General features: G+C 42.0%; 1 protein-coding gene across 1 annotated transcript in view; it reads right to left on the bottom strand.

Moving 5' to 3' along the window:
* Window positions 1–15,011, bottom strand: part of tln1 (talin 1) — a 111,398-nt gene that overhangs the window by 3,062 nt on the left and 93,325 nt on the right. Inside the window, exons 47-55 of the mRNA XM_071517048.1 lie at window positions 14,780–14,905; window positions 13,887–14,003; window positions 13,012–13,197; window positions 11,749–11,856; window positions 7,045–7,150; window positions 5,480–5,604; window positions 4,332–4,457; window positions 3,193–3,255; window positions 2,923–3,105 (exon numbers count right to left, since the gene is read on the bottom strand). Of these exons, the coding sequence (XP_071373149.1) occupies window positions 2,923–3,105; window positions 3,193–3,255; window positions 4,332–4,457; window positions 5,480–5,604; window positions 7,045–7,150; window positions 11,749–11,856; window positions 13,012–13,197; window positions 13,887–14,003; window positions 14,780–14,905 (1,140 nt within the window). The remainder of the gene's footprint in view (window positions 1–2,922; window positions 3,106–3,192; window positions 3,256–4,331; window positions 4,458–5,479; window positions 5,605–7,044; window positions 7,151–11,748; window positions 11,857–13,011; window positions 13,198–13,886; window positions 14,004–14,779; window positions 14,906–15,011) is intronic.

Genomic DNA, 15,011 nt, shown 5'->3' with positions numbered 1-15,011 from the left:
GTTGATGCATTGACTGATATGTCACTCACAAATGCGTCATATACATATTATATGTCATAACACCTTTCTCCAAGCTGTTTGAAAACTGAATAAACTAAATCAGGATAGTACACACATTTGTTAAAATGAGTGATACTGTTCTCTGCTACGTTGAAAATGTACTGAACCGTGACCCCAACGCCGAAGTAGGTAGCGAACTGTTCCACAACTAGTACAGAGGATACTGTCCTGAAGTAAGAGCCTAATGGCACTCAGAGGATGGGGATCAATGGTTGGCCCTCTCATTTGTGAAGTATGCGAGGGATGTGCAGTGTACGCCATTGCTGTCACACAACCACCTGCTCCCCCTCCTCCAAACGGCCACATTTCCCCAGGTATTCACACATCAAACAAAGAATGAGGGGGAATCTGAAATGGACGTTAATTACTCAGCACACTGAGTAATTACACAGCCCGGTGAAAGGGACAGTGCCAGAGACTGAAGAGTGCAATTTCTTGTAGTAGTAATCATAGAACAAGGCTAATGTTTCCAGTGAGGGATGCAGCATTTCCAAGCTAAGTTGTTTCCAGAGATACTGTAGACACAAATATATGGGAATTAACCAAGTGGCAGCTGCAAGCCCAGAACAGGAGGAGATAAGTCACTGCTGATTGGATCACAGAATATGAGATGGCCTGGTCTGGTTGGTGTGCAAACAGCCTAGCATACACACAGCCTTAAATATATTACTTCTGGGTGTGGGGTGGGAAGGGATACTTGTTGTTTTTATGTCATGTCTGTAGGGACTAACCACATTAGATACATACTGTGGAAAGAATAAAGACTACTCTAATGGGTTATTTGGTAGACTTATTCCAAGAAGGAATCTTTTCAGTGAAATTCGTTAAGAATAAGAGCCTCCTCCACCTTCAGTTAGTTGGCTGAGGTTTGACTCCACACCAAGTTGGCTTCTAATGTAGGATACAGTGAAAACCAACCAAAGACTACCACAGAATTAGAAGCTTTCACACTTCAAAAAAATGCCTTAAATCTGGACAACGTCAAACTACATGATCTAAATGAGTTCTCAAGCTAGTGCCCCAACTCCAAGGGCTGCTTTCTCTGTAAAAACTAGAATTGCAGCCACAGATGAAGGGCTGCTCTAACCTGTGTTAAATATAGACCAGCCTAATCCTGATGTGGCAGCTGTACAGATATGGGGACTCACCTAGAAACTGAGACTCTCAACCTATTTATGGACCCCGGCTTACTGCCTGCCCTCCAGTACGCGTAATTGTTCAGGAGGCATGAGACAAAGACTTGTGCTTCTCTGTTGTGGGATATGTTTAAACCAAGGCCATAGCGACTGCACGCTAGAATGACTGAGAACGTGACATCAGTATCAAAACGTGGTTCCCACATAGGCAAAGTTTAAACTCTCATCTTGGAGGTGACTCAGTATCGCCATTTCAGCAAATAGTAGGGGGTGGCAACAGCCGGGTTTGGACTTTTTTTGGATTTTGTTTTAATTTTTTAAACAGCTTTTAGGTAGGCTACTAGATTTTGGATCAGACAGCGAAAATGTAAAATAAGTAAATAAGGGCAACCCTCCGGATGTAATTGCTGTGTTTTGCAGACACTGAGAAAGAAGTTAAATAATGTGTCAGAGACGGTTGCTGAATAAGCAAATTGCCAAGGGCCACATGAATATGATATCTCCACAATAGGGTCATCATAAAAGGTACTCTACCACCATTTCAGCTCTGGCCACTAGGGGGCACAGTGCATCCCCTGCTCCCCCCCCCCCCAAAAACTTTGCCGATGGGTTCCCACAACAGGCATATCACTAAGAGAGATTAGGTCCCGACTGCCCCAACCCTTCCTCTCTTAGTTCACACCCAGCATGTTTGGAGTGGTTGATTTTAACTCCTTTAATCCCGGTTCAATTTGAACTCAGGCGGCAACCAATAACTACAGAAGCCGAGAATGGCTGTGCTTGCAATTCTTTTTTTAATGCCGTTATCTCAAGATCACAAGTTGATTATCTCATTATCTCGAGATAATAAAGCTCATTTTCTCGAGAAAATGGGTTAATTTATCTCGTTATGTCGAGAAAACAAAGACTGATCTGAATGTATAACAGAAAGACAATGCAATTTCTGCCTGTGTTAGACCTTGATTGAAGTACAATCTGATGCGTTGATCAAAAAATGGGTACTCCTTGATCTGACATTTTAAGCTTAAATCAGTTGCTACAGCTGTCAAGACGCCATCTATGCATGCTGGCATGGCCCTCCTGATTTCTGATAAACATTATAAGTAATAAGAGGAAACAACATTTTGTTTTATCGTGATAACGGGTTGATTATCTCGTTATCTCGAGATAACAAAGCTCCTTTTCTCGAGATAACGAGATAATTAACTCGTGATCTCGAGATAACGGCATTAAAAAAAAATAACTGTAAGCACGGCCGTTCTCGGCTTCCGTAAATAACTGCTCTGAGACGCTGAGAATGTGGGTCTCCTCTTCCAAGAGAATTGCAGTGCGGTTTGTTAGGAGTGAGAACGCAATCCTAACTACAGGAAACGGCCCCAAAATGCAAAATGCTGATAGCCAGCAGTTCCTCATGCTTGGAAAGACTAGCATAACAAAATGAACCGAGGGCAAGCCACATTCTGGACTATTTCTTCATGTGTTATAAACTGGTGTGAACAACAGAGAGGGTAAATTACAGCAAAGAGCACAGACAGAAGTCCATCATGCTAAGCTAAAGTTACAAGGACAGGAATCAGTATCTGATTGTTTGCAAAAGAGTTACTTATATGTCTCCTTAGATATTGAATTTAGCAGCATACCAAACAAGATGTCCTGTCATGCTACAGTAACGGCATACGCAACACAAACAAAAGTAGGAGTGTGTAAAGCAGCATGGAGCGCTGACCTGTAGCCTCTTCATAGTTTGGGAGTCCTGGTCAGCCTTGACCTTGCAGGCCACCAGGAGCTGAGCGGTGGAAGCCGCCACCTGCTTGGCTGAGGATATCAGCTTCTCCTCACTGGCGTGACCCTGTACTGCAGAGTTGGCCGCCTCACACAAGTTGTTAGTAGCCGCTGCGACCATTCGGGCCTGGGAATCGAAAGAGACAGACCGTGAGCGAATGTTTCATCGCCAATTTGGAAGATGTAATAATAAAGCTTCCCGGAGGACACTTACAGCCGAAATGAGCCCCTGAGACCATTGTCCATCATCTACTGCATTGGCTGGTATAGCGCCAACCTGTTGGGCAGATTAAGAATCAGAATGGCTTTATCATCTTCAAAGTAACAGCAAGATTACATGTATATAATATTTACAGATGGATGTTAAGAAAATGAATCAAAAACAACCACACACAACCAATGAATCCACATTTTTCAGGGATTACAGGAGGAATTTTTTCATCACTATTCTGTCACTATTCATTCTGACTACCTTAGTTACTCTTAGTCCACAAATGACATAAATACTTGCAGCAATATCTGTCTGGCTGTCCTTGCCGAATACATTTTTTTAATCTTGTCTTTACTTGTTAGAGCCTGGAATCCCTTGATTCTATCAAAAACAATTTATGAAAGATAACAGTTTAATAGTGTTTACAGTGTGAACAGAGATGCCCATGTCATTTTTATGACAACCTTTTTCATGTAGTAGTATGGCATGTCATGTCTCTACTTTAAGGATTTTCTTTGAAAGTCTTTTATTGAGACAGGCTATTCTACTGGTTTATAATTTCTTCCCAAAGATTTATAGCAGCTGAGTTTAGGGTTTGATTTTCTTTATGAATTTGGTTGTGTAAATCTTTGGGAATTCATTTCTGGGTGTCATACACTACCAGGTAAGTTTGGGGACACCACAGTTTTCTTTATTTTTTTACTATTTTCCACATTTTACAATAATAATAGTAAAGACATCAACTATGAAACTACTACTATGAAATAACACAAATGGAATTATGTAGTGACCAAGTGTTAAAACAAATCAAAACTATCTTAGATTTTAGATTCTTTAAAGTAGCCGCCCTTCGCCTTGGCAAAGGCTTTGGAAAGAAATTCATACATAGGATCAACTTTACTATTTATATTTGTCTAAGAAACAAATTTCAAGCATTTAAGCATAAGCCTTTAGATCAAAATGGCTTTAAGACAGTGAAAAACATAGTACATTCAATCAGGTGTGTCCAAACGGCAAGTTGTTCTAAAGGGTCAGTACCTAGTACCTGGCTGGTACCTTGTCTAGTTTGAATGTTCCCAGAAGCACCCTGAATCTGAGGCAATCACATTTCACCAAAGTGTACCAGTGCGGTTCACACGTACCTTCCCTTGAGCAACCAGTTCCCTCTGAGCCGCCGAGGCAGCTTTGACCAAAGCGCTGGTGGCGGCTGCGATGGACTTGGCTGCCTCCAGAATCTGCTCCTCGAAGTTCAGGCTCTCGTCCGCTTCCTGTTTACAAGGACAAGCAAGCAAATGTTCCAGCCAGTAAACACGATGTATTCGCCTTACAGGGGCAAGATGATGATCTGTGGATGATTTGTACATGCAAAACTGCACATGCTTGCGAATGTTAACAGGGCTTGTTCGGATCTAGTTTTAGTGTTCTTCTGACATTTAAATGGATATAAACAAATTTTAAGAACATGCGGTACGAACCACTAACCCCTTAAAATAACATACATTTTCATTAATTTACATTAATTTGCGCAAAAATACCCTTAAAATTAATTAAGGGAGTTATTAATGGAGGAGATCCCATCAAAACGTCCTTAAAACACCCCCTTAATCTTGACTCCTTACTTTCTAATTTAATGACAAATTAAGGAGACAAGAACTTTTCCATTAATTTCCACTTAATAAGTAAACCAGCGGTTCTCAACGTGGGGTCCGGGGACCACCAGGGGTCCTTGAGGGGGTTCCAGGGGGTCCGCAGCAAATGGATGAATTGTTAAACTTCACCATTATTTCATTTACAAGAAGTTAACACAATTAAAGAATGTAGAAGAATGACTGTTCTGATCATAGTTTCTGTTATCTCTACCTACAATACAGATCATGGGATTCTAGACAAAATCATATCTGACAATAAAAATATTCTCGGATTTGGGTGTGAGAGACAAATTCTCATCAAATGGGGGTCCGTGGCCCTAATGTGGACTAAATTAGTGTCCTTGATATGGAAAAGGTTGAGAATGACTGCTGTAAACCATGCACAAAAGGCATGAAAAATTCCTTAATTACTAGTAATTACAAACCCATGATACTAACCTTACTTTTTAAAGCTGTTATTTTTAATGGATAATGAATGTTTATGTAATGTAGAAATTAAAGACATTTCAGGGATAACATTCCTCCTCACCCCATGTTATCCATGGGGTGAGGAGTTGATAATATGTTGACACTGAGGCTGAGGTAACAGGTTAAGTGTGTATGGTAGGGAGTTCTGATGCTGGTAGAAAAAGCCCTTTCACCTTGGGTTTGGTCCTCGGTCTCAGCTGCTCCAGTTTCTTGGCGGCTGCTTCAATGGCCGCCGCCGCTCCCAGAAGCTCGTTCTCCGCAATGACGGTGGGATCCTCGGGGTCCACCCATTCTGTACCTGCAACACAAAAACACAACAGTGACATAACATAAAATAACCATAAAACCACAAAATAAACATAAACATAACTAGGTGAACACGAACTGGTTGACTCTTCCACTAAGAATACCTACTATATTTGAAGGGGCACATTTACACGGCTCCTTAGGATTTGCATTACCTGAATATGTAAACATGTACTGAACAAAAATCTAAACGCAACACTTTTGTTTTTGCTCCCATTTTTCATGAGTTGAAATAAAAGATCGAAGACTTTTTCTATGCACGCAAAAGGCTTATTTCTCTCAAATTTTGTTCACAAATTTGTTTAAATCCGTATTCGTGAGCACTTCTCCTTTGCCAAGATAATCCATCCACCTGACAGGTGTGGCATATCAAGATGCTGATTAAACAGCATGATTATTGCACAGGTGTGCCTTGGGCTGGTCACAATAAAAGGCCACTCTAAAATGTGCAGTTTTATCTTGAAAAAAGACATTTATTAGGCACTGAACTATAGAGTGCTCACTAACACGGATTTAAACAAATTTGTGAACAAAATTTGAGAGAAATACGCCTTTTGTGTGCATAGAAAAAGTCTTAGATCTTTTATTTCAACTCATGAAAAATGGGAGCAAAAACAAAAGTGTTGCGTTTATATTTTTGTTCAGTATAGTTGAGGTTGACAGTAGGCAATGATATGTGCAGATTTGAAATATTAATACTGGCAATATAACTCCCATCTTGTGCGGAGTAGCTTTTAACACTTCCTGCATGCCACATCAATCACATACTCTTTCATCTCTCTCTCCCTTTTGCATCATCTCTTAAATCAGGACATGGACGTGGCAACAGGGATTCAGCTGCAGCTCATGTCTCTTAAATAAGACTTGAGGAAGATTACTCTTTTTGGGTGGATGATGCGTTCACGGTATTGCCTTGAGCACAATGCAGGGTGAACTTGACTTTTATGAGATGGATCCCCCGAAGATAGCTGTGTGAAACAGTAGAACCCTAAGGCAGCAGCTGAGAGCCAGTACTGAAGACAAGGCTGCCATTAGAAAGAAACACGAGGCCATCTTCTCCTTTCTAACTCTCAGCTCCACAGATATTCCCAGCAGCTGAAATTATTGGAAAGTATTGGCTTTTTTTTGCCAGTATGTCATTATTAGAAATTATGATTGACCTTCACTTTTATTTTTTCCTGTCAAAAATAAATGTCTCAGAATATAACCATTCTGACAAAATGTTGCGAAACTAATTTTGAATAGATACTTAAACTGTACTTTCAGCTATACACTGCATACAACTATTCAGCCATGTCATTAAGACAAATTAATAATGACACTGACACCATTCTGAGTGTAAATAAAGACACAAACTACCACCCAGAGAGGTGGGGAGGACGACAAGTTGGGCACGTGGCTCTGTCGCTGAAGAGGTCAAAGGTCTAAGTACCTTTCATGGCCTCGGCAGCCTGGATGAGCTCAGTGACGGAGCCGGCCACGCGCTTGGAGTAGTTGGCCAACTGCTGCTTCAGGTCATGGGTGGGCTTCTGGATGATCTGTTGGCAGAGGCAAAGTGTCAAACATCTCGCCTCAGATTTTTTCAAATTGGCCTTCTGAGCCACTGTACTGCACTGCATCAATGACGCTTAATATACAGTATTACCCTGTGTTACTCAAATCTCAGACTTGCTCAAGAGTGCCTGTCCTCTTAAAATGCCTTCACATGCTAAGCTAGATGACACCTATCTTTCATCAGCTGTGAACACTGATCACTTTGCCAACTAATAGATACCTTTACAGAAGAATATATGAACTCGTATAATTTCGGGCTCTCACATCAAAAGGTAAAATTTTTGGACAAAATGAGACAGTACATTCATACCAATAATATGCCCAACAATGTGTAGTTATTACAAGCTTGAAATCTTTGCATCCAACCAATGAGGACATTCTCTAAAAAAAATAATGGTAATTTATGTTTGAATTGTTGGTGCCCATATACTGTATGTGTTTGGGTTTGGGTTTCAGCTGCAGCTCTAGTTTACGTCAGTGTCCTCAGAGTGTCCTGGGTGGCCATATCCAGGTTGGAGCAGTGCAGGACAGGTGCAGGGCATTAACAGGGCTCAGTCAATGCCCAGCTCAAGTTCATTCAGATGTGTTGCCGTGAAAAGACGGGGGGGGGGGGGGGGCATGCAATGGGCCAAACTAATGCTACGGCCAAACGCAAATACATACTGTGCATGCGAATGCACACAGACAGACCACGTGTACGGACACATTGACACAGACACACGTTAAGACGACACATTCACACATGCTGTGACCACCCCATTACCTGAACTCCCCACGAATCACCTCCATTGCTAAAACAGTATTGGGCACAGGGAAACAGGACATATGGCATGTTCGGTGTCACACAACAAGATACATGAAACTCCATGCGACCACTCCAGATAAAGTTAGTTGACCTGTGATATGAGGTTTTGAGAAGACTTAGTGTGCCATGTGCTAATCTGATGGCAAGACATGCAACAAAAATGTAACTAACTGTGTGTTCACATTGTGAGCAACACAATAAACAAGTCACTGGAAGTCCAATCATTTCCTATTGAACTGAGCGACCAGGGAAACTCGGCCGATGTGTGGACAGGTCACCAAGCTTGTCAGCTGAGAACAGAACTTTTCACGGTCACCGCCCATCAACAGCCAACCAAATTTCTGCGCCTCTTTGTTTCTCTACCAATCTGATTTAAGGGAAGAACAAGAATAACCGTCTCAAAAACGATGCAGTTCAGGTTGATCAGGTTGATGGTAAGCTCTGAAGTCAAGTATTTTAGTAGTTTTTATTTTCGATTAATGCTACCTAAGTGCTTGCTAGCTAACTGTGTTAACTCATCAAACCAACGTAATGTTATGAAAGGCAAAAAAACATGATTTGTCGGCTCAAAACTTTGTAGCTGCATACGACTACATAGATGTAATTTGAGCCTCTGGCACCGCCCACAATCGGTCAGAATAGAGTGACCAAGTTGCTCACAGTGTGAACACACAGTCATTCTAACATGAACATGAACTATGTTGACTGACTCAGCTCTGTCAGGCTGCATCTTGACGTGGCCAGTAAAGTTAGATTCCCTCAATGAGCTGATTGTGACTGTAAACTAAGGTGCGGACCACCAGAGGTTATGTTAACATTATCTTCCATGCTGTGAGCTGAGCTGGTCTGGGATCTGCTAATATGTTGCTGACGCTGTATTCTGTAGGCTTGCTGGGGTGTAAAGTATGTCCTGGGGCATTCAACAAATGCAGCTCCACACTTGTGCAGGTCAATCATGTGGCCTACTCACCGGCTAGCACAGTCACCAGTGAGCCACAACAGTGAAGGAATATTGACAGAGCATTGGGAAGAGGAAAGAAAATGGTGGATCAAACACATGACTGCCTTTACATTTGACATAGCAAAGGTATTTGCCTTTGTAACCATGCAGCCATCGCTCTATGAGATATTGCTTTGGTGATATTAGTGGAAGTTTGTACTTTATCTGAGACAAAACTGTTATTCGCAACTATAAAGGAAATGACGGCCACAGTATACTTGCTGTGTAAACTAATTTTAGCAGGTTTGTACGGGAAAAAGGCATCATATGTGAGAAGTGGCTCGATGATAGGAGACATGGTTGGACCGCAAGGGCCCTGAGGTTTCTGATGAAGCCTCTGCTGACAGCGTTTATGGTGTTTGTTGAAACTGAGGTTGCAGTCCAATGTGATGCCAAAGTACCGTAAAGCCTCAACCTGCTCTTCTGCATCTGCATTTATGGCGGCTGGGCAGTGTGTACTGTCTGTGGATGAGTTAATGAGTTCTTTAGTTTTTTGGGACATTGAGATGTTTTTATTGCACAGAGAGGTGAAGTGGGTGATGGGCATCTGTTATTTTGTCAGGGACTTGTTGTCACTGAGGAGTGTCATCAGAGAACTTCAGATATGTGGTGATAGGAGTTGGGCTGTGACCACCACTGGTGTAGAGTGTACAGGAAGGGGCTCAGGACACGGCCTTGGGGGACACCCGTATTAGTAATGATGATGGGAGACGAACTGTTGCCTACCCTCACGACCTGTGGTCTGCAGCTGACAAAACTATGCACACAGTGGATGAGGTATGGGGAACGTTGAGGGTATGGAGCTTTTTGATTACCAAGTAGTGTTGAATGGTATTAAAGGACAAGGCTGGTGTTTTTTAACGCATTGCTTACCGTCAATTATTTTGTTTTGCCAGCAAATCTCGTCCATGTAGCTGGTGCCCAATGAAGCCTTGTCCCAGCAGCCATAGAACTCCATTGTATTAAAAAACACATCACAGAGCCATGCTGCTGCTCTGGCAGCATATTTCATCATCACAATGCAACGGGCCAGCCGACTTTTTCCTCAAACAAATTAATAAGCCGGCTGTAAACACGTTGCGATCTCAGGAAAGTAGTTCCGTAGCACCGAAAATAGTCCCCGACGTAATGAAGAATTTGTTCCCATTTGAATTTGATTTGGTCATAACTACAACAGCCTGACTTTTCATTGTAACAGTTAGCGATTTTTAAAATTGAAACTCTGTCTTTGTGAGCTGTATTTAAAGGTTTTTAGCTTCCAATTGGAGCCAATGACTTCCGGGTTGACGGCTAAAAACGGTACATGGGAAGTCAGAAAGTGACAAGAGTAGAGCAAACGCATTGTTGATTTAGTTATTTTCATAGGATTTGTTGACGGTAAGCAATGCATTAAAAAACACCAGCCTTATCCTTTAAGGGCTGAACTGAAGTCAATAAAGAGTATCCTTGCGTGGTTGCCAGGTGTCTCCAAGGTGTGTCGGTAGGTTAGGGAGAAGACATGCCACTAGATCCTCTGTCCTTCTATTGGTTGTTGATGTATTGGATGTGTGTCTCCATTTCCTTTTGCAGTTCATTGCCTTTGTTTCCATCTCTGTGCTAACATCTGGTGGTCAGCTCTTCTAAATGTATGGCTTGGAGACACAGCTTCAACTGTGTTTCTATTTTGGACAAGTTTGACATCTCTTAAGTGGTCCATGTCTGACGAGATCAATGGTGGATTTCCTATACACTGGTCAACAGAGAAACCCAATCCCAATAAAGATGTTAGCCGATACCACCCGTCCCTCCCCTCCCATTAATCAGACCACTTTGTGATACTGCACCCCTGTTAAATAAGAAAGACAAGTGTGGAAATTTCATGTGATCTGTGACCCTGTGGAGATCACTTGTCAATCAGTGTGTCCAGTACGATGACGTCTTTTTCCTTGGATTTTCTGTTGATGCAGTTAGAGTTTCTTGAGGTGGCGCTCTTTTCTTTGTCTGTTCAGCCATGCTGGCTATCACTGCCCATGTTAATTACCCAGTTCTCCTTATTCCAAACGAACTGGAAACATAAAATTTGTCACTTCCTCTGTGCCGGAGGGGAGCTTTCATGAACTGGCTATAGGTTGAATCACTATTGTGTTGTATAAAATGGTGACAGAGTCGCAAAATGGAATTTCTTTTTCGAAGACGATGACGTGGATTATTACTTGTCAAGGTAGAGTACATTTTCCTCTTCCTTTTAATAACACAAACTTACTAATCTTACTTTTTCTTAAAAAATGATGAAGTGCACACATATAAGTGGTTAAGGCAGCTATCCGTTTTCATTGCCAGGGCATGAAGCTTAAAATAACACAGGGGCTCGAGGCCAGGTTGTTAAGGCAGTATTTCACTCCTGGCTGTCTTCCAAATGAAGTGACATGGGGGAAGGGGTGAAGGACAGGAAGCTTGTTGGTCTTCAGATGCCCTCCGTGTAACTGGATCTTTTCACAGGTCACACTGGTCACCAGTACAGGTCTTGGAAACCCACTGCCACGGCCCATTGGATTGTTCGGGTCAACCATAACACAGCTGATGTTTACACGGTCACTTAGTTGTCATGACCTTTTTCTTGGCTGAGCTAGTGGTTGAGGTATGGCTGGTACCATGGAGGGTTGCAGAATTCTTAACAGATTTCTACTTCTTTTTAGTTGTGTATCATAATATGCTTTTTGGGGAAGGATATAATAGGAAGAATGGGTAGCACTGTAAGGAGGTGAATGCATGTGTGAGAGTGTGTGTGTGTCTCTTACCACTAACACATGCTCCAGTAGTCCCAGGTATCCAGCAGCACATTCATTGCCATAACGTAGTGCCCTCATCTGGACCTCCTTGCTGACCTCTGGGTGATAGGCAGCTTGCTGTAGGGACAACAAGGAAAGATATCAACATATGAACTAAATATGGAAAAAGTAAGCATCCAAAATGACTATTTGGTACCATACTGAATAATTAAAGCTTGTCGGGCAACCTTGCACATCAGTGGCTCCATATGGCAGTAAGGCACGTGACCTCCGCACCCAGAAACAAAGTGTCAGTTTGCAGTACTGCAGTTTCGCAGATGTATTTGCAGATGTATTGCACCATACTGACTTTCTAAAATGTCTTTGTTACACAAACTCCCAGAGCAGTGATATTTTCTTTTGAAATCCCTCAATACCCGTGTGGAGAGAGGAAAATGATTTGCGTTCTGCTATTGTTGACCATTACAGCCAAAGCAAATGCATGCGCATCACACACTTTAAGGCAGGGGATATAAACTTTGGCACAACACCCTGGTCTATGTTTGAAGCCACCAATGTAGTCCTGCCCAACTTGTGAACTGGATGAGGATGGTTTTCCCGTGAGCCGGTTCCTCTCAGGTATGGTATGTGTCAGGTATGGTCATTCAGCTCATAGTGTTATAGGAATAGTTCACCCAAAAATGAAAATTCTGTCAATTCTGTCATTGACCCTCATGCCAGTTGAAACACAGGTGAAGTTTGTCCATATAACACACAGGGAGGTTGCCAGCACAACTCCATAGCAGCCTTCTCCAAAACAACTGAAGTCAGTGGGGACCAGTTCTTCAGAGTTCCAAAAAGACCTACAGTATATTTACACCATCATTTAGTGCAAATCTTAACTACAGCTGATTGATTTGCAACAAATAATGGTGTATAGGTCTTTCTATTCACAGTGTGATTGTTTGGCTGTTTTTGTTTTGGAACTCTAAAGAACAGGTCCCCATTGACTTCAGTTGTTTTGGAGAAGGCTGCTACCAAGTTGTGCTGGCAACCTCCCTGTGTGTTATATGGACTGACAAATTTCACCTGTGTTTCATTTGGCATGCGGATGAGTAGATGATGACAGAATTTTCATTTTTGGGTGAACTATTCCTTTAACTGGAGATTCAGTCCAGTAGGATAAATGAGTAATGAGGAAATCTGGCCCCACCTCCCTGCCATGAAGGTTAGGGTTAACCTCATGATATTCATTTAAGGAGAAGGCTATTTGAATGCCTTTCTGTCCTGTACCTTGCAGGAGTGCAACATGTCAGCGATGGCCCTTCTGCTGAGATTGGCGGTGGCGATGACATCCTCCTGGCGACAAGAGTTCCCAGCGGCCACTGCTTTGGCGGTCGCCTGTGTGATGCCTTTAGTCATGCGGATGAACTCCTCCGGAGTGGCTGTCTTTGGTGGTGGGTCGGCGCTTCTGAACACCTGAGTGGAGAAACCAGGGATGATATTCATGAAATACCCCTTAGAATTAAACAAATCACTGCTGAAATGCCATATTAGCTGTTTCCATCCAACTGTCGAGTGCATTTTCTGCTAATATATCGCAAAGGATAACATGCAAATTAGGTGTGTTTCCATCAGCTGGGAATTCAATAAATTGGCTTCCTGAATGTCAAAACACTCCCACCAGAAAAATAGAAAGAGTCTTTCTAGATTTCATCAGTAGAACAGACGTTGGTAATGTGCTTTAGTGCCAGCTAATGTTGCCCACATTTCATGCTTTCATGTGATGACAAAAATGAAGAAATGGACTTGGCAATATTCTAATGTACAAACTACTGGTCATACAACCACAGTGGAGACTTATCCATGTGTCATATTTCTGGAGGTTGAGGTGGACAGATATTTTACAGACAACATTTCAGCCACTTTTGACCTATAGATATATGATATTGAGGAAATTTGATTGAATTCCGCCATTTTCATTCAGTGTTTCTAATTTCACATAAAAATACGTGGATGGAAACCCAGCCACTGACACAATAAATAAAAAAGACTAACATTACATTTTATTTCTAATGCCGCTCATTCCATTCTCTTACTCTCCATGCCTTCTAATTAAAAGACTATATTAATCAAACTAACAAGCATCCTTGAATGTGGTTACTCACTGCCAGCTCCTGTTTGATGTGTTCAATAGTGGCCTCCAAAGCCCTGGTGCCTTTGGTGGCTTCATCCTCCACTGCCTTCACCGTCTTCAGCAGCGAGGTCACGTTGGTGACCATTACCTACAGCAACCAGGACATACATTATGGCACTGGATTACATTGATGGCATGCCAAAACTGTTCAATAATGCATTTTGCAGTGATAGAGGAGGGTATATTTTATGTATGCAAATTGCCACTCTTCACTTTGGCATACATTTTACCCACCAAACTGCATTTATTTTGATACATTCTCAATTTTTAGGCTGGATGGCTACAAATTGAGAATGTATCAAAAAGGCTAACATTGAGCACAATATCAAAATAATGAATTAGAAAACATGTTGGCAATATTTCTATGGAGGTTAGCTAACATATTCACTAATTACAAGCCACCTATTACTGCTATCGGTTAGCTAGAAGGCAAACTAGTCAGGACAGAATAACAAACAAAAAGGTAAAGCACCCAGATATGCTATCGCTAGCTAGCTTCCAGGCTAACAAAGCATATTATGCTTCAGGAAAGCAGAAATACTGCCTTTAAAGAGTAACAAAACCCCACCCAAATCTCTGGTGAAGCCTGACACCTAATGGTAAAAAGTAGGGTACTGCACTGGCCATCTGCTATTGGCTGGTCTTCGTGCCAGGTGATGTCACTTTCTATAGAGTACAACAGGTGGTGACATCATCTGGCACAAAAGACCAGCCAATAGCAGATGGTCAGTGCACTACCCTACTTTTCACCATTAGGTGTCAGGAACCACAAATTTGGGTTTGGGGTTTAGTTACTCTTTAAAATAAAGATTTTGCATCTTTAGCGAATTATTATTTTGTATCATATCTTAGTAAGTATCTTACTTTGGCAGAGTTCTTCAGTTGAAGCATGGTGGGGTCATCGTGAGGTTTGCCCGCTGCTGCCTTGGTGGCGCTGATAAGGTCACCCAGGGCCTTGGCCACATCTTTGACTGCGTTGATCAGGACCACCTGCAGGGGGCAGCACACATTGTTTTGTATTATATTCGATGCCTTTGCTGAGGGAGTATGCACCAAGTCACATGCATTTTTCTCCATCTTATATTAGCATGTACAA

Source organism: Centroberyx affinis, unplaced genomic scaffold, assembly GCF_046629955.1.
Source record: "Centroberyx affinis isolate AG114_WGS23_722 - 3 ecotype Tasmania unplaced genomic scaffold, CSIRO-AGI_Caff_v1 ptg000452l_1, whole genome shotgun sequence".
Lineage (NCBI taxonomy): Eukaryota > Metazoa > Chordata > Actinopteri > Beryciformes > Berycidae > Centroberyx > Centroberyx affinis.
This window is presented reverse-complemented; position numbering and strand designations above follow the sequence as displayed.